Raw genomic sequence first — 19,937 nt, forward strand, 5'->3', positions numbered from 1 at the left:
TGAACTTTCTATGCTAAATATACAATAATAATAACTTTTAATATAAAATATGATCGTCGTGAAGCGATTACACAGATACAAGGCAGGCATGACAATATTGGGCTCAGACTTTCTTATCTCACTTCTGTATTTAGATTTGAAACTCGTATAACGGAACGTAATTGTCGTTTTTTTTAAATACGCCGAAGCGGCGAACTAGGTACGTCTTATCTCTTATCTTTCAAATAAGGAAATGAGATAAGAGAGTCATCGATTATATTATGTATTAATAATTATTTAACAATTTCAATGCATATTGCTGCTGTCGTTAGTGTATGTAACTTTTGTTGATTTTAGTTCTAAATAATTATTATGATATGACAAAATAATCCGTAGCGACTTGCGTAGTCGGAACAAGTGATGCGACCAGTGATTACCGAATGATAAACAACTTATAAGAACAATTGAAACGCCACTTATCTGTATTAGTTAACTGTTACATCGAATATTCTCATTATTACTTTAAGGCAGTGAAACACCCAACTTAAATTCAAGGACAGTTGGGGACGAGATTACCTAGCTAACATTAAGATTAACTAGTAACATATCACTAGACATTTTCACAGGCGACCTCTACATAACGACCGCGTAATTTTTTACAATATTTACACGTCTTAAACACGTATGTTAGTGAAACATCGTAATGTTTACGAGGGAGTCACAAACACTAAAGCGGGACGCACTCTGAACTATATACCACTCAGTCATCGAAAGTCCATCGGCTTACTTGTACCATGCTAACACCCCAATTACAAATGACAGAACGAAAATATCGATACGTCTATACGATAACAATATAAATATTTTTCATGAGTCAATATTGATAAATAATAAACCTACAATAGAAGAAATCTAACACTCTCAGAACGAGGGCAACAAGTTACATTTGTGGGACACTCCTTCGCGAACACTTTTTTTTTCATTTAAAAAAACAATGTTTCAATGTTTTTTTTTATTACGACTAGATTAGCATTGTATGTAATTATAACATTAATAATATCAATTTTTTTGAAAAATGATCTCACGTTTACTGTAAACAGAATGACGTTTAACGTAATATGCGATTGCGCGCGGTCAAACTGCACGTAGACCACAGAGCCGCACTCAGCGTAGAATAATTTGTACTAATAACTATAACAGAGGTAAAATATAAAAGCTATACAACCAGCTCCCGCCCCTCGCAACGAACAACAACGATCAAAGTATTATGAGGAATAATATCTGACTAAAGGGATCTACTTAGGTATCTCGACGGCCGCGTGCCTAGGAAAAACTTCACAGACTAGTGACCGACCCGCTAAATCATTATTGAAATAGTGAAATAACTTCATTTAGTACGACATTATATTTTCTTTTGTGCGAATTCTTTATAACATTTAATATGTCTCGAGATTTTTTTTATTTTTGTTAATCACAAATAGTTTTTATGCAACAACGGTGTGATTACCTATCTACACACGAAGCCTCGGACAGTTTTATCCTAAATGCACGGCGTCTTACAGAAATGAACAGCTTCCCCATGCAATCACACAGTTCTAATAATAATATACTCATTTTTTCTCATGTTATCACAGAAAATTATGTATTTACAATTTTGTCGTACTATGTGTCGTACGTAACCTACATCATGCCTTGCGACGAATGTATCTGATGGTGTGGAACGATTTCACCCAGAACGCCGAATGTTGCATCAAAATTGGTTATAGAAAATGTAACCGAACTTTAGAACGTTTTAGAGTTGAATTTTCTTTTTCATAATTTGTGACCAATCGATACATATTAATGAACTAAATCTTATCAGTGGCTAATAAATGTAAAGAAATAAAGCCATTTTAGTCAGTAAGTAATGGTTTCCAGACTGTTTCGGTGTCTAAATATTTTTATTTAAATTTATAACATAAATGCATCATGTAACAATTGGCTATTACTATACTGATTTTGGCAATTGTTTTTATACATTATAATATAAAATTGCAGCAATTGGATTTAATAATTTAAGATTTTAATAAGACATACTTTTTATTCTAAACATGAAATTTCTATTTTCCATAATGATAAAATGATGCGTCTGTAAATTTTGGTAATAAAAATTTAGCTTTATAAGTTAAAAAAAATGAATAAAATTTTAAGTGCAATATTTTGTCAATACAACATTCGAGTTCAGGTACAACTAACATGTGACTAACAATGACAGTGGCGTGACATTAATTTATAACATACCGGAGTGAAATAATCGTTTTCTCAACGTACAGTCCTCAGCAGAATTGGTTTGCTACTATTCTAAATATCAATAATACCGTTTTTATATTATCTAATAAATATAGTTTTAGTACAATTTAAATATTTACTTTGGAAGTAATGATGGACACAATAATATTGCTTTTGTGAGGTTGTTGCGTTGCCGACAAACACACAATACAATTCTGTTGCTGAGTGTACACGTATAGTAACAGATTTTGTGCCTGGTAGGTAGGTATTAGTAAAAATTAAAGCTAATTTATGCCCCTCTTTTACTGGCATATCAATTTTTACTTGTAAAAGTTTTTTTGTTGTTTTGTGTAGAAAATAAATAATAATTAATTAATTATAAATGTCTTTTACAATTAATATGTCAAAGCTTTTATAATATTATAATAATCACAAACGCCACGAGCAAGAAAGCATTCTGTATATGGATTTTAGCGGTATATTTTATTTTAACCTTAATATCTTTGCTTACACAAAGATAGGTAATAGATTATATATTTTTATATTGATATTAAAAATTCAAGCAAAGAAAAAAAAATACAGCTACTTATTATACATAATTACCGGGTTCTTCCCTTAATTATTTGTTCAAGTAATTCGAAATATAGTCCACATACAAAAAAATACACATAATATTTAAAAAAAATATGACGACCAAAATCAATATGTCATGAGAAGTAAGAAAAAAAAAGATAACACCTCCACTATGCCTAATTACGTAATATTAGATTTTCTTAATAATATAACAATTACCACGAAATGATATAGTGTGATTGCCACTGTATATCCCAACTTATAGTTCTCCCACTCCCAGAGTAAATAATACACATTTAAAGATATTGGCAAAAACTTACTAATTCTAAATTATTATTTAGTGAACTATTTACATTTTTTTTCCTAATTAAAAGAGGATACGTCTATCCAATATCCCTACTTGTGGAGATTGCTTTAATGTAATTAATTATGTAATAATGAAAAACAGTAACAATTGCATCGGAATTATCGAAATACACAATTACAACTGAATTTTACTTGTCCACTTCATGTAGATCTGCAATTCTTTTACACCATTCCGCGTAAAGTTGACCTCTAAAGTCAAATTAGCATTATTAATGTACTTTTATAATTCGTACGACAAGCCATATGGTTTTTTATAGTAGTTTGTTTTTCCTTTTATTTAGTTAAAATTTTTTTCGCCCCCGTTATAGTCATTTGTTTGGACAATACAAAAGAAAAAAAACTGACAAACATACATAATCCTTAAAACCATACACTTTTAGAAGTCACATTTTAAATTGAATGAAAAAATCAATATGCCAGTTTAGAGTATATTGCAATTTACTGTGTTTTTATTAGAGAGTATCTATTTTGCTTCGTTAATTTAATTATTATTATGTACTTTATTAAATATCGAAATTTTGGCTTCAATGTTTTTCACTACGTTCTAAAAGTTACATTTTGAGGTATATTTTTAAAAAAACTCCTCGCGTACGAACAATTTAGATACTCTCAATTGGAATGGAGTATTTTTATTTAAACATTACCTTAAACGAGTAAGAATGACTGTGATCTTATTATTTAAACATTAGGATACACAATAATGAAAACCAGGCGACAAAACGTTATTAAACAATATCGGCACACGATTTAACAATTTTAAGGTAATCATTTAATGCTGAAATATATTTTCGAAGTTTACATACAATTCATAGTTTTTAGTTTAATCGTATTTAAATAACGTAGGTATAAAGCACTTGGGGGAAGGACAGCAAATTCAATAAAAAATGTTTAATTATTTATTTAGTATTATTAACTAAGTAAAAATTATTTCCTATGTAAATATTTTATACAATACTAGTATTAATTTGTTTGACGATGAATTGCTAGTGTTCTCCCAACGTCTAACTTGAATATGAAACGGCATCGAGGGGGGCCCGAGTGAACCGGCCGGGCCGCGCCCTCGCCGTCCCGGCAGGCGATATAACGTAGACTTTTATGTAGTGCAAATTTAATATAGAAAGTTTACTTTTACGATACAGACTAATAATTTCATTTTATGTAAAAATCCTAGCGCAAACGAGTCGTCTGGCACCGTTTCATACTTCGATTACCTTAACCGTAATATAAATCAAGGAGTAAAATTTTAGCGAATTAAAAATTAAATTTTCCAAAAGTTTGTAAATACTAGAATTTGGATATAGCTCGCGGAGGCCCCGCGGGCGGGCGGCGGCGCTCGCGAGGGACGTCCAAACTGGTGAGCAACGAGAGTCGTCTATGTACACACGCTCGAGTATAAAACGAGATCGTCCGGGGCGCGCGGACGCGTCAGAAGGTGTGCGGGGGCGGGCGGGGGCGCGCGGGCGGCGCCGGCGCGCGCACGTCCCGCTGCGAGCGCGCGCGCCGGCGCCGCTAGCACCAGTCGTCCTCGTCCGAGTCCGAGTGGCGCGCGCGCGGCTTGTACCCGTTGGGCAGCCGCGGCGCCGGCGCCGGCGACGGCAGCGCGCGCGCGCCCCCGCCGCGGCCCAGCGCCAGCGCCGCCTCGTAGCTCAGCGGCGCCGCCGCGCCGCCGCCCGCGCTCGCCTCGTACCCGCGCGGCCCGCCCGCGCCGCCCGCGCCGCCCACGCCGCCCGCGCCGCCTGCGCCGCCGCGCTCCGACTCGTAGCCTCTGCCGCGTCTGCACGGTACACGTTCACGGTTATTCAACACGGAATGACAAATGGGTAGACGGTCAACCTCATGGAAAGTGGTAACCGTCGTCTATAATCATGGATCCACGTATACCCATGGACATTACAAAATACACTGTGATGCCGATCAGGAATAAACTCTTCAATTAAGAGTCGACTATTTATTTTTGAGGAAGAAGGTATTATTATACCTCCGTACCCTGTAATTTCACTGTCAAATCCTACACATTATATCTAAACAAACGAAAAAAAAAGAACTCATGAATACAAATCTTCTACAAATAGACAATCAGGCTTGTAAAAGCAATGTTACCTATCCCCATACCAGGTATTTAACTGGTACACAGAGAGAACAAGATGAAATCCCAGCCTAAACCTTAAAATTTTAAAATGCATATTTGGGTCATTTAAAAATGGCCGTCAATTTGCTCTGAAAGGCATGTAAAACCATCGTCCGTTAAGACATGTCAGAGGCCTCCATGACACTAAACCGCGACATCCTCACACGGGTAATAGTAGTAATTGTATTCGTCATTCATAAGACAATGAGTTTTTTTAATGTTAGTCTTGATTCGTTATCTGTATTAGATTTCAGGCATAGCGAATTTTAGGCCTATTATATCCTCGTTGTTGCAATAGTAATCAAGATTATGTTTAAGTGTGAATCGTATATAAAGCATTGCAAGTCATACCTTTCTCTAGATCTATAATCTCGGTGTATCAGTCTTTCAACTTCTCGGCCATACTCGTACTCGTCGTGTAGTGGCTCTACGGGTTCTCGCACCGTATGCCTCAACGATAGCTGTAACATACCATTTTTTTTTAATATACTTGTATTATATATAAAATTATAGACAAATTAATTACAATAGATACAATTCAAAAGAATAGTAATATAATTTATATCAGTCTAAAATTATTAAATGGTAAACAGAATTTTTAAAAGCGTAACGCGCATTCTATCAAGTTCTTTTAATAGCAGCAAATGAAAGTCCGCTATTGTGTTCGCTGTACCAAGGCACCTTAATAATTTTTAATTTCATCATCCGTAGATGTAGTATAAATGTCTATAATTGGGGGGAATTTTAAGTTTTTATTTGAGGCTCTTATCTGCTCGTATTTTTAGTCCTTAAATGTACGTTTGTCTGCTGTTATTTCCCTTCAATTGACTTCAAAAAGAAGATATCGTTTTATGCAATAATTTCGTTGATTTTGAACTGATTTAGATATTTTTATGCTATTGCTACTGATATGGCTTACTTTCGTATTAATCCCATAATATCTTTTTACAATTGCAGTTGCTGTTTTTACAATGAATACGAGAATACGAGTAGTTAGTTACATGAATATTGAAATACAAAAACAAAAGATCAATAAATTATCAATGATCTATGAAAACAAAAATTGAAATATTTATCTATAAAATATGAATTAATAAAAAATATACTTACGTGCGAGGGGCTGTGGCTGATTCTGGTGAACGGCGGTTGCTGTTTCACTTGCAGCGTGGACGGCTTGGTAGGTGTAGGCGGCAGTTGGCGGCCGCGGCCGCGTCTACCGCCCTCGCGCTCCCACGACCGGTCTCGCCACTCCCGCCACTCGCGGTCCCGTTCTCGGTCCCGGTCTCGGTCCCGCTCTCGCTCGCCACCTATCGGTGCCCAAACTGCCCTTTGAATAATCTAGACGCTCTACACAACGACCCATTCCCTTCGCAAACGTGCTACAATGATCACATTTAATCAGGAATATCGAATGACGAAATTAAAGAAAATAATCGAGGGTCAATGAAAATATAGATACAGGATTTACAATAAACAGATGTGCAAACAATTTTCTTATAGATAAATATGCCGTCGCGTTCGTCGTCTACGCGCTTCGCTTACAATCGTCCACATACGTGCAAAGCGTTCACCGGAATTGCGTCATAGTTATGCTTTTAACATGACTTGGTGGTACCAGCAAAGGGCCTTTTATATTTTTGCGTTCATGGTTTATATAAAATAATGTGGTTGGCAATTTTTGTTTTTCATCAGACCCTTTGCTTTACAATAAATATTAACCTGTCAATTTAATTAATCTGCTTTCAGAGATATTGTTTTTAATTAATCAGCCATTTGGCACATTACTACATTATTTAGATACTTATTCCTAAACATGTTTGCAACGTAATGTATTGATAGTGAATGCTTGATAGATGCTCGTGTTAAGAAGAGTAGGAACTGAACATTTGGGAGTTCATGAATCAGTGCGTACTCTTTCTTATACTTAGTTTCAGATCTCTGGTTACATAGAGCGCTCGGCAATATGTGGTGTTGTGTGCATGCGAGCGCAGTGTGTGGCGAGTGGATCTCACCGTAGGTGTGGTGTGGCGGGCTGGGCGATCGCGAGGGCTGGCTCAGGCTGGTCGTAGGGTGCGGCGTCCTCCACTCCTTCCCTGCTGTCAGGAATACCTTCATGTACCTTCCACCACGCTTTACCCTAAGCCCGTCGGACTACCGACCCTTTTTCCTTACTCACAAAGGTGACTCTAAAAGTTTTGGGTGTCTGTTCAAATGTATAGGTTATAATGGACACGGATTGGATCGACAAGGAATGGATACCTCTCTCGGCTCGGGAATGATTGTGTCCAGTGACTACATTATAATACGATACTCAAGAATGACTTGAATACATTATGTAACGCAAATAGTTTTATTACAATATAAGACAGAAGTGTCGATCATGTTACTATCGCCGTCTACTGCAGAAATACAAAAAGTAAAATATAAAATCATCAAGCTTTTGCATGCTGCATGATTTAAATGATTTCGCTGAAGTGCATGCGTTCAGACACCTCCGTTTCTTGAGGAGCCCATGAATGAAGCATTTAGTATGTGCAAATAAGAACAGAATTGTTGTTTTAACTGGGCACCAAAACTTTAGCATGCAGCAGGCAAATTAATATCAGTTTTATCAAAGATTTCAATAGAATATTCACATAAAGGCCAATTTTGAATTGATTCACATTTGAATTTGGCTTATATTATCGAATTTCAATGCCAGTTTATAATGCACTTACAGCTAAGATGTAAAATAGTGTGGCCTGATGCTATAAAGTATTAATGGTATTACTAACAATTTATATGATTATATGAATGAGCAAATTTCAAATCATAGCTATCGATTACAAAACTAGCTTTGTGAAAATGTTTCATATAGCTAGGATTTACAATCTATGTCTAATTCCATGATCTTATTTATAGCATAATTGCATTGCTCTCAAGTATCTTATAACTACCACAACTACGAAAACATGAATATCTACAACTACTAGTAAGCTAGACTTCCCATCTTCTCACAAAACTTTCAGAGTACCTTCATGAGAAGAAAAATGTTTGCAAAACTGTTTCGATTTTATTGATTGAAGCTAAATAAAATAGGTATGTTTACGGTATAAATTTTAATATGAATAAATACTACAGGAATGAAATAATAATTATATAATAGGTAATAATAAATTAGAGGCAATTAGTAGCTTATTATGATGACTAAACGTTATTTATAATTATGAAGTTGGATATATTTAGGCTTATAGGATTTATAACTTAGCAACAGCATAAAGCTAGCGAAACAGTGAATCTGCTAATACGTTGATCTAAAATATGATACTTATAGATGAATATAAATAGCTACATGACTTAGAGATGGATAGAGTACTAGCAGATTCACATGGTCACTTTTAATTCGCTCTCACAAGAGTGAAATATGTTGTAGCGACTTAGCTAAATATTAGAGGTGCACCTACCATGTGGGTGGTAGTGGTGGGGCGCACGATGCGTTCGCCCGTGTCTGTGATGTTCGTGTTTGACTATTTCAACGACGTTACTGACAGTGTCCGAGAAGCCGATGTCATGATGGTAGCCTCCGTAATGCCGTCTCCTTGGGCTCGGTGTCCGTCTGGAAATTAAAAATATATCCTTTTACCATAACGCCGGTGGTCAGTCTTAACCATGCATTCGATTCATGCAACAGAGGTTGTGGAATAAGTAAAGGGTAGGTTAATCCTAAGTCGAACACAGTTAGTGGGGTCATTAAAATAATCGCGTGCGTGGTGGACATACCATTTCTCACTACGATTACTTTGAGATCAATCGCTTCGTCGACGGCACTACAAAATAAAATAAAAAGAAAATAACACAAACTAAAATACAAAAAATGTGCTAGAATATTATGTAGTGGAATTTTCAATACCTTAAACTAGACGATCTTCCGTGGTGACCGTTCTGGTATACGTGAGGTTGTAACCGACCCTCGTCCAAGGATTCCATTGAGGCATGTTGCGAACCTTGCAGTTCGGATACCTACAAGGGTGTCTGATTAGAAATCTGTATACATCTCTAAAATTTTAATATTCATATTTGATGTGATTAAGTAATTTTGCTGTCCCATATTTACAAAATTAACTTTTTATAAATACGAAATAACATGCACGTAAAATAGTGCGCTGTACAATTTGAAAAGCATGCAACAAACCGTGCCTGTGCTATGCTTATAATCATACAATACTTACCGATTATCTCATGGCTATCTATATATATATATACTCTTAATAAAATTGTCATGCTGTATATTGTTTGATCGTTTGTAAGTAGGTACATGCAATACTTTCTATGTTGGTAATTGGTAAGTTAAGAAAATGTATTGGTGTTATGTTAAATATATATATTATTTCTATTTGTTTTGTTAGTATGTTCATGTATGAATTGTGAAAGTGCTCAGTCTAATTTAGATGTAATTATAGTATTTTATAATTAGTTATCGAACCTACTAAAGGATTTCACCTAATTTATATCATTCACTAAACTTAGTATCTAGTAATATGGCAGACGATAAGTTATCTACAGTATCAAATAGAAATTACAGTATCCTAGAAAACATAAATGTTTACCTAAACATCAATAATGATCTGTAAACTTCAAAATGTTTACAATTAATATAATTATATAGATATAACATAAACAGTTTATTAGATCAACACTAATTGGGCCTAAGGCCTTAATTCCTTATAAAAAGGTTACGATAACAACATCATCTATTAATATTAATCAATGACTATATTTAGACAACGAACAAAACCTATGAGCATCTTTATTTTGATACATCCAAACAAAGCGCTCCGTATTAATTACAACATCGACTATCTATGATAAATGGAGAAATGCATCGATGATCGATCTATGAGGGTACACCTATTTAGCAGACTTGACAACATTTCAACCCACAGGATTATGGTATCAAATGGCCATCGAATTGTTGAGATACACATGACTTTTCCAAACAGCATAACAATGGTTCCAATGAATTCCAAAGTGCTATTTGTAAAAGGCTGATTGGGTAATATTGGTGGGTAATTTTTTTTGCTAGTGATTTCAGTGGAAACATCGACTGCACTTGACAATGGCTACCATGATGGTCTGACTGACTGGGTTTTACAATGATGAACAGATTCACCCTATCGCACAAGGTAATCACCTTTTTGCTGTTCCTGAAACAAAAGATACAAATAACATTACCTTTGGGCGCTTTTTTCACTTAAATTTAGAATTGAAATTATGTTATTTTTTTTAGGGTCGGTAGTTGGTACCTTACAGTAGCCGCTATCAGGTTGATTGTTCGCTTGTTTACCATCCTCAGCCTTATAAAAGGTAATATAAATTAAAATCAAATATTTACAAGGCAAAAGATTTAATAATTTTATTGTGTCATATAAAAGAAAATTTATTTAAACAGTCGTATAAATAAAACTTTTTGAAATGAATTGAATGGAGTATTCAAGTTGTTAAGAGAAAATATCTATTATATCTTAATATATTTTAGGGTGTTGTAGTTAGGTCTCACTTTCCATCAAGTAGGTCCCAGGCTTGTTTGTAATTTCCAGTAGTATGAAAAACATAATATTTCCCACAATTTACCTTTAATCTAAGTATATAATATATAATAATAAAACTGTAACTACATGACGTCTGTGTACGAATAACGCAATTAAATTACGAGGTTTGTCCGGAAAGTACGTATAAAAGTTTTTTAAAAATTTTATTTTACAATTATTCAGGTAAATCAATTTTATCCCCTTCAAAGTACTCCCCCTGTGACATAATGCACTTGTGCCAACGCCGTTTCCACTGTGAGAAGGCTCCTTGAAAGTCCTCTGGTTGTAGGTTTCTCAGCTGCCCCGTCGTAGCTTTTTTTATCTCATTTATGTCCCCCAAATGCCGCCCCCGAAGTACCAATTTGGTTTTTGGGAACAAGAAGAAGTCACACGGGGCCAAATCCGGCGAATAGGGGGGGTGTTCGGTCACCGTAATGGAATTTTTACTCAAAAACTCACGGACAACAAGAGAGGTGTGGGCAGGGGCATTGTCGTGGTGAAGAATCCAACGCCCCTCTCGCGCCAATTCTGGACGAACTCGTGCCACACGAGCTTTGAGGCGTCTGAGCACATCGACGTAGAATTTTCCATCAACTGTCTGGCCTATTCTTGATGGACAATCCCCCGAACATCGAAAAAAACAATCAACATTGTCTTGACATTTGAGCGGGATTTTCTTGATTTTTTTGTTCGTGGTTCCCCGGATGTCTTCCACTCTTTGCTTTGGGATTTTACTGTTCTGAGATATAATAAAAATTTCACGGCCATTCTTGCCGAGTTTCGAGAGAAACTTGATTACGACGCGCTGCTCTTCAACGGAAGCGGGCTCCATGCCGACGGGGTTTCGTTAAGAGGTAACTTCACAGATGGCGTGACAAGCCAGTTCGCACCGCACGGCGGTCAGACCAGAACTGAAGCATTGTTAGGGACATAAGGAAGGGGTCCTGCGCTTACCTGGCCTCCCCACTCCTCTTTCTCGCATTCCAGAACACTTTTATACGAACTTTCCGGACAGACCTCGTACTTGACAGACTTTTATAAAATTTGGTGACGCGATAACCTAGTGCTTGGATCTACACATAGATTTTTTATGCAATTTACAATGGCAAACAAGTCGACAGTCCACTTAATGGAAAGTGGTAACCGTCGCCTATAGACATGGAATACAGATTATAATTTGACGACTATGATAATCTTTATGCGTTGCTATTCCTTAGGACCAAGATGTTATGCCTCTGTACCCTGTAATGTCAATGCCATATCCCACTATTGAGACCGAAATACAGCTGTGTAAACACAACTGTTTCACGAAAAATGCGACAAAATATCTCATATCCAAGGGAAAATCCAAAAATTTTACTCGCGAACACCGATAGATAACATATATAAAAAAACAATAATACTAACTTCAATGATCTTCTGGTATTGCGCCGTGCGAAGTTGGTAAGCATGTGTGGGTCATCAGTGTGGCCGTCAACTGCGCCGGCGGGCGGCTCGTGACTCAGCGAGCCGGTGCGCGAGCCGGGGCCCAGCCCCGCCGCCACGTCCAGGAAGCAGTTAAAGAAGGACGCCTTCTGCACCACGCACCCCACGTCACGCACCCACCCCACACACGCACACTTGCGCATGCTCATGTCACACATTGTCCAAGCGTATGGACGCAATCTAACGGCTAAAGCCTACATGAGTTTGCGCAAACATCCCATACATCATGTCCATGCTGGAGTTCTTTATGTTACTCAATTATTGTGTTGTTACGTTTGTGTGTGTTGTAATGTGTGGTAGAAATCCAACAAATGGACATAATCCTAAGGGTTACGAACTGTATTTTTAGTGTGAAGCTGAATGCGGCTAGAGATATCTGAGAAAATAATTCGAATTAGTCGTAAAATGGCATGTCAGTGGTCGATGTTCAGTATTGACGTATACATGTAGGTTCAACCGTATCTGTTTAATGTAGGTATACGAGCTGTAAATTACAAAGCATTTTGATAGTAAATTAAACATGTGCGTATATAAAATTGTGTGCAAAATTGAAGCCAGAGGCAGATATATTCATCAGCGAAATCATGAAACGGCACTTTCCAGTTTTATTATAAAAGTCCAAAATATATAGGTACATAAAAGTATGTTCTGTTCTCCAGCATGCGCAGATTTGAGAATCATATTCTGTTTTCAAACCTTATGCTATGGTACAAATACGATATGCAAATAAGAGCGTAGGTAGCAAGTAAGCATAGTATTTCATTTTTTTAAATCAGGCTTCTAAAATGATATAGGTATTTATTGAGCCAAAATGTAATTAAATCAAACATGTAAATTCATAACCAGGAAGCCACAGTAGAAATAAAAAATAAAATCAGTTTCACATAATGTCAATAAAAATCATGCACCAGTTATTGTTAAAAGTAGTATGAATATGATACATAGACTCTGGAAAGGAACTAATAAATTGAATGCTAAGTGGATGTAGGTACCGTCTAGCTAGAACATAGCGAGACAAGGGCAAGTAATAGAGACGACACAATTGGGGAAGACAAACAAAACTACAGAAGGACTTGCTAATACTACTAGACAAACCAATCAAACTTCAACACAGACACACTGGTCTACTAAGAATTTTGCAACTATAGGACAGGTCACTATATCGTGGTTTACAAAGCCCTGACGGACACTTGACTAGACAAAAAAGTGCTGGACACGCACAATTTTGCCCCAACTAAGAACATCAAGTGCGTCATGATATACTAAATCTAATTAATTGTTATGTTCTAAACTACGTCTGTTTAATTGATTAATTTATGAAAGCTTTTTTTATAGATCATAGCATTATATCGGCTATCGCGATTTGCTTTATTTTGTTTTGTCTTGGAATTAAGTATGAATCATTTAAACACGATGCGAGAAGAAATTCATGATAAAACAAAAAATATCTAGAACAGTGCAAGAAAAAAGTAGTCAAAGTTCGATCCGTAAAATATTTTAATACTACCGGCTGAATGGCCGTAGGGCTATTCTCGCTGAATGCCTGAAAAGTAAACCACCAATGTAGTCGACTCATTAGAGCCGATTTCAACTAAAGTGACACTGTATTGTTGTACTGTTTATGACTTGAACGTTCATGAGGGAGCCAATCTTAGGTCATCGAGGACACGATATATATGTCAATTTAGTAATGCAACGGATCGTCATATACACAACAATACATCCACAGGTAGACAACACAACCAACTCTATTTATCTAACTATGATGTCTCAAATTTGTAATCTAATGTGGGGATTTATAGGGGCCATCAACAAACACTACTTATAACGTGTAGTATACCTACCCACGTAAAAGTTACATTTGGCTCAAAGTTGCAGAAATTTACGTATAATATATACAATAGGCAAAAGCCACACGTATTTACTCTGGCTTCATTTATATCTACTTTATCAAGATAAATATATATCAATTAAATGTTAAATAAATGGTTATTTCATCAGTTTCCTTACCGAAACGCCTTGTGGTTTATCCCGGCCAAACCTTGTCGTTCTCCAATTCTCCAAGATAAGCAAACCCGCATATATCTTTCCGACGGTCAGTTTTCCAGTATTGAGTACGTCGTTTCGAGGCACCAGCAAGTCTAACATCTTCTTCGCTTGGAGAGGCCATATGTGGGTAATAGTTTCCCTCAGTTCCTCGTCTGCTTGGTCCATTTCTTCGGCTGTTGAAAATATTATATTTATTTTGCCATTTGAATCACTATTTTGTTTAATCTACACTAGTTTGCAATTATCGCTAAAAGATTCTTCTTTCAGACAATAAAATTATATAATATTTGTTATACATTACCAGATCTCATCTTGATGTTCAGGTTTTCCCGAATTAAGGCAAATAGTGTTGTTGTAAAATTAACTTTCCCCTCGTCGTCTAGGGGCATATTCATTCTAATTAACTTTTTAAACGCTAGTCTATTTGGACACTTATTGCCAAACCCCAGCGGTGGATCCATATTTTTCAACATATCGTACATTTCTGTATAATGAATCTTCCCTCTGAAATAATAGTTTTGATATTTAATTACTCCTTGGCAAGTAGAAAGATTTCAACAGTATTTGATGGTAATGTACTTACGTTGCGTTTGGATCATATTCTGCCCATATTCTTACAAATTCATCAAGGTGATGAGCTCCGAGGATGGACGAGTCCCTCGTCAGATAATCGAAGTTATCCATAATGACGGCGACGAACAGATTCAACATCTGTAAAACGTATTGTTATTAAATTAGCTATTTTTTATTAATAATATTTGTACTGCAAATACTTTTCTTGAGGCTGGTTATAGGCTATTCATCATCACTATTACACCACGGTTGAAGCCGCGGCGCAAAGCTCAGTTTATACAAATAAACGATAGACTTATTAAAGAACGAAAAGATTTTATTACACTATTAGAATTTTATACGCTACTTCGTACGCGTGGATTCCAGAAGTCCAAATAATTGAAATAGACTACTTCTAGATGGTACATCAAGATAAAATATACACAAATTTTTAAGTTAGACTTTTAAGAAATATAACTGTGGAAACCGCATCCAATTTCGTGTAGCATAGACATAGAGATAGACAAATAAAATTATTATTTTGACTTCTTTTACTTTTATTAAGACCCCTTATATATTTTTTTATTTATATATAAATTTTCCATATAGTGTAAATACTTACAAGGAACGAACAGAAGAATATAAATGATACGAAGTAGGCATAGGCGAGGGTGCTGCCGCACATTTCGTTGGCTGGCTTTCCAGCGGCTTTGTCACATTTGGCCGGCTTGAGGCACGCCAACATGATATTGGGCCAAGACTCTCCGGTCGCGCATCTAAAGACATTGTGGCTCACAGGAAATCGGTTTTCATCAGATATATATCATGAATATAGAAAAGTTAATTCACTATTACTACCAATATTTGAAATTATTGGTAAGAGCGTTTCATCCTAGATCTTATCATCACTTATCATCAAGTGAGATAAGATCAAGCACAAACCCATCTAGTAATAAAATAAATGCAATTCTGAGATTGATTGGTTATGAATATAATAAATATAAGAAAATATATTGAATGTTATAAGAATAAAAAATAATCATTGTTAGTTAATTTTAAATTCTACCTAAAACAATTAATATATTTTTAAGCGGAGATATTAGGTGATATTATGCATGCATTGTCTACATGCTGGTTTTTAAATAAAAGTTACCTAGGGTATATATAGACTAAGTATTTACTAGTGACATATTACCACAAAACAACTGCTAAAAGCACTTTTGCAAAACTAAGAACACGATATCCTCTATACACAGTGTACTACGGTTTCGAATGAAAATTAAAATTTGAATAAATAATGAGAAACAAATTTTTCGCATTGTGGTGAGCATTTCTACGGTGAGCTTCTTTCGTGTAAACCAGAGCTATTGTAAGTAACGTTCCTTACCTGAACAGTAGCATGAGTGCTTGAATGAAGTTTCGAAAATTGTTGTGTCTGTTCATATCTGAGTCTGGTGTTATATCTATATTGCCAAACACCTGTGTGCAAGCAGATACAACACGAAAAGTCAGCTTAGTGCAGTACATACGTGTTACCCGAACATCCTATGCTCCACACCCCGATGCATATACTAAAAGGCTACCTGAATGACGTGTCTATTGCTAGCACTAGGGATACGATATGAAAAGCAAAGGTATACATATTTATCTAGACAAGGTACAAACATAAGATGCATATCCAAATCCAAGGACAATCAATCAGAGGACAATTTGAATTCACTAAGGATCGACTAAAGCTACATTTTTATGTTTAAGATGCTATCGTTATGTTGATTGATGATAATATCCGCATATCCGATGATAATGAGAGATGTATAGGATTACACAAGTAACACTGATAGTAAAGACAGATTTTCGACTGTGACCGCAAGAATGAATCGAGTAACAAGATGCAACATCCGACGAGGTTCCATGTGCCATGCTCTCTAAGAGATCCTTTTGCTGGACGTTCTTTCACAGAAACATCTGGTGACTACGCCGATACGGTAGACATGTGAACAATTAGGGTCGATACAACTACGCGTTACTGTACTCTCACCGAAATAGTAGCAAAAGTGCCCCCACGAAAGATCGGAAGTTGTTATGCCTGTTGACGGCACTGTCTGGATCGTATTGGATGTTTCCGAAAACCTGCCATTAGAAACGTGTCAATACCTACTATACTAAAATGTTTTTCGTCCCCAATTCGTGTATCTATTTACTTTGAGGTTAGGTTATGATTCATACACAATGAGCAGGTATTTGGAATTAAATGAAATGAATGCTAAAATATTGAATAAGGTAAAAATGTTAAATCTATTGGGGCTTATGCACTTCAGACTAAATTTATGAATGTACTCTAGTAATGATCAAACTAGACATGACTATTTTAACTAAATCTAGATAAGATTTTAGGGACTGAATATTGACCTAAACATACCCCCAATTCTACAATAAATACTAAATACTGCTAAAATACGTTATCATATAAAAAAAATAACATCCATATTATTAATATTATACATATTAGTAATAGTTATATTTTTCACAGAGGAAAGAAAGTGAACGATTACCAATACGCTGGGAAACTTTCTTACTTTCTTCCGAATAACATATAGCGTTTTATACCACACTTGTAGGAAATTATTATGTAGGTAAACGTAGTTATGTCAATGTTTTGTTACATTAAAATTATTGAAAGCTAAATATGACCGAGAATTCCGTAATGTCCATTGTGCTAGTCGCATTTTTATGCTACGGTTACCATGAAAAGCTTAAAGGGCCCATAGCTTGTTTACCCTTACAAAACAAAACAAGTCTTAGTATATAAGTACTGTTTTTTTTTGTACTTCCTACATTTTTATTTATCAAAATGGAGATTAATTACCAACATCGATAAAAATTTTAATACTGATTAGTATTTTCGTTTTAGCGCACAATTATATTTGGGTAATACAATAAAGCTGGGCTAAATATTCTTTTAATGTTTGTATAAAAATTCAGAAATTAAATAAGAAAAGAATAATGGATTTAAACATACATGTGCTCTTTCTACGGATTTTCATATCTCTCAGATTTTTATTTTAAGGGAAAAATTCAGCTACTTTCCAAGCAGGTGTGGTATAAAATATTTTATTATTTAAATATAAATCCTTCATAGAATAAAATTATTAATATATTAAACAAAAAGAAAAAGCTAATGAACGTAAATTTTTAAAACGAATTGTACCTAGGTAATTTTCTAATATCAAACTCAATTAATTTTGTATGAGATTCCCCGTTAATGCAATTAATCAATTAATTATGAAAAATATCTATATCTTTTAATTTTGTTTAACTAAAGATATTATTGTATATATATTTTACAAAGACATTTCTATAAATGTGATTTGAAGTGATCAGTAGAAATGAAATAACAGACCTGCATCCCGATGATGGCGTAGATGAAGAATAGCATCGCGATGAGAAGGCACACGTAGGGTAAGGCTTTGAAACTCTGCACGAATGTCCAGAGAAGTATTCGAATGGTGTAGCCCTGCCTGAGCAGCTTGATCAGTCGCGCGGCTCGGAACAGGCGTAAGAAACCAACGTTGAAAGTGTTCTCCTGGAAATGTTGAATAAACTAGTGAGGAATAGGCAGTGAACTTATAACTAGCTAAGTGTTAAAAAAATCGACAACACGACTATGATTTGGCATGGATTAATATCTACTAACTTTCTTGCACAAACATTTCCAATTACAGATATAAAAAGTTTTTTAAAGCTTTTAGCAAGACGCGCGTATTTAAATCTAAATAATTATAATACTAACAACAGTTTCGAGTAAACAGTACACTAGCATAAAATTACTAACGATGTAAGTGACAGATGTAAAGAAATGATGGATAGGGATAGGAATGAAATGAAAATTATATTAGACTAGACTCTAATGTATTCTGAGTCTATAATATTTAAGTATTAATTTTATAGTCCGATAAAATGATAAAATTCTAATTTTTAATAGAAAATATAGCTGTAATCAATAAAAAACATTAAAAATGACTTCTTAATCTCTAAACAACCCCAAAAATATGATTCCCTAGCACACCATTGTACCTACATAAATCACTACAATTAATCTAAACATCCTTTGCTAAAATTTTCTAGCACTACTATTATTGAAAGGTTTTTCGGTAATATTTATACATACTCCTCTAAACCAATGATCAATTCTTTACAGAAAATCTAATTTTCCTAGCAATTAAATGATTAATTTGTTACCTGCTGACAGGATATGTCAGCACAGTTTTCAGCAAGGTCGGTCTGTAATCAGGATATATCCTTATGTTTACTTTCATACGAAATTGACACATTACCAGAAAAGAAAACGCAAACAGTTGTAGAAGCAAAGGTAACGGAAAGAAATCTGAAGCTGTGTAAGGTGGCGAATAAATATTAATACTCACGCCAAACTCCATAATGAGGGCGTCAATAATACTTCCAATGACCGTTATGAAATCAAATGTATTCCATGGGTCTTTGAAAAAATTCTGCAAAAAAAAGTTATGTTAGTTGCTGAGCCAATTTTAATCAAGTTATTTATTATTCAAGTAACTAAGCGGAATATAATTTGTAAATCTATAAAATTATGTAAAATTACTTATAGTATACAAATGTACACTTTCTATTGTAAAGAATTCTTAATTATATTATTCATTTGACAAAAGGACTTTTGACTAAGGAAAGGAATCAGGAAATTTCTCTCGATTATTAAATATCTATGTAAATACTTAAAAAATATTTTGCACATGAATAAAAATATAACTATGAAAATCTATTAAAACCTAATTTTATTTAAACAAGCGTATTCTTCAAAACTTTCTATCAAATGATCTCTAGCTTTAAATATATTCAAGTCAATATTGAATATTAATACTAATCTAAGAAATAAGTCAATAAAAATAACAGTGTAGTATGTCAAAGGCAAAACATTAAAATTTAGTTATTTTAGC

The 19,937-nt window shown here is 35.1% G+C and overlaps 1 protein-coding gene across 1 annotated transcript in view; it reads right to left on the minus strand.

Annotated features, from left to right (window-relative positions):
- Positions 1-4,578: 4,578 nt before the first annotated feature.
- Positions 4,579-19,937, minus strand: part of LOC113522916 (voltage-dependent calcium channel type A subunit alpha-1) — a 96,790-nt gene continuing 81,431 nt past the window's right edge. Inside the window, 16 exon segments of the mRNA XM_052898644.1 lie at positions 4,579-4,960; positions 5,666-5,775; positions 6,425-6,636; positions 7,327-7,410; positions 8,758-8,909; positions 9,204-9,313; positions 10,485-10,497; positions 12,289-12,455; positions 13,874-13,909; positions 14,377-14,588; positions 14,717-14,919; positions 14,999-15,126; positions 15,590-15,743; positions 17,006-17,097; positions 18,368-18,550; positions 19,392-19,475. Coding sequence (XP_052754604.1) covers positions 4,696-4,960; positions 5,666-5,775; positions 6,425-6,636; positions 7,327-7,410; positions 8,758-8,909; positions 9,204-9,313; positions 10,485-10,497; positions 12,289-12,455; positions 13,874-13,909; positions 14,377-14,588; positions 14,717-14,919; positions 14,999-15,126; positions 15,590-15,743; positions 17,006-17,097; positions 18,368-18,550; positions 19,392-19,475 — 2,205 coding nt within the window. The 3' untranslated portion in view covers positions 4,579-4,695.

This window comes from Galleria mellonella, unplaced genomic scaffold (genome assembly GCF_026898425.1).
Source record: "Galleria mellonella isolate WM207_F2 unplaced genomic scaffold, CSIRO_AGI_GalMel_v1 utg515, whole genome shotgun sequence".
In the NCBI taxonomy this organism is placed as follows: domain Eukaryota; kingdom Metazoa; phylum Arthropoda; class Insecta; order Lepidoptera; family Pyralidae; genus Galleria; species Galleria mellonella.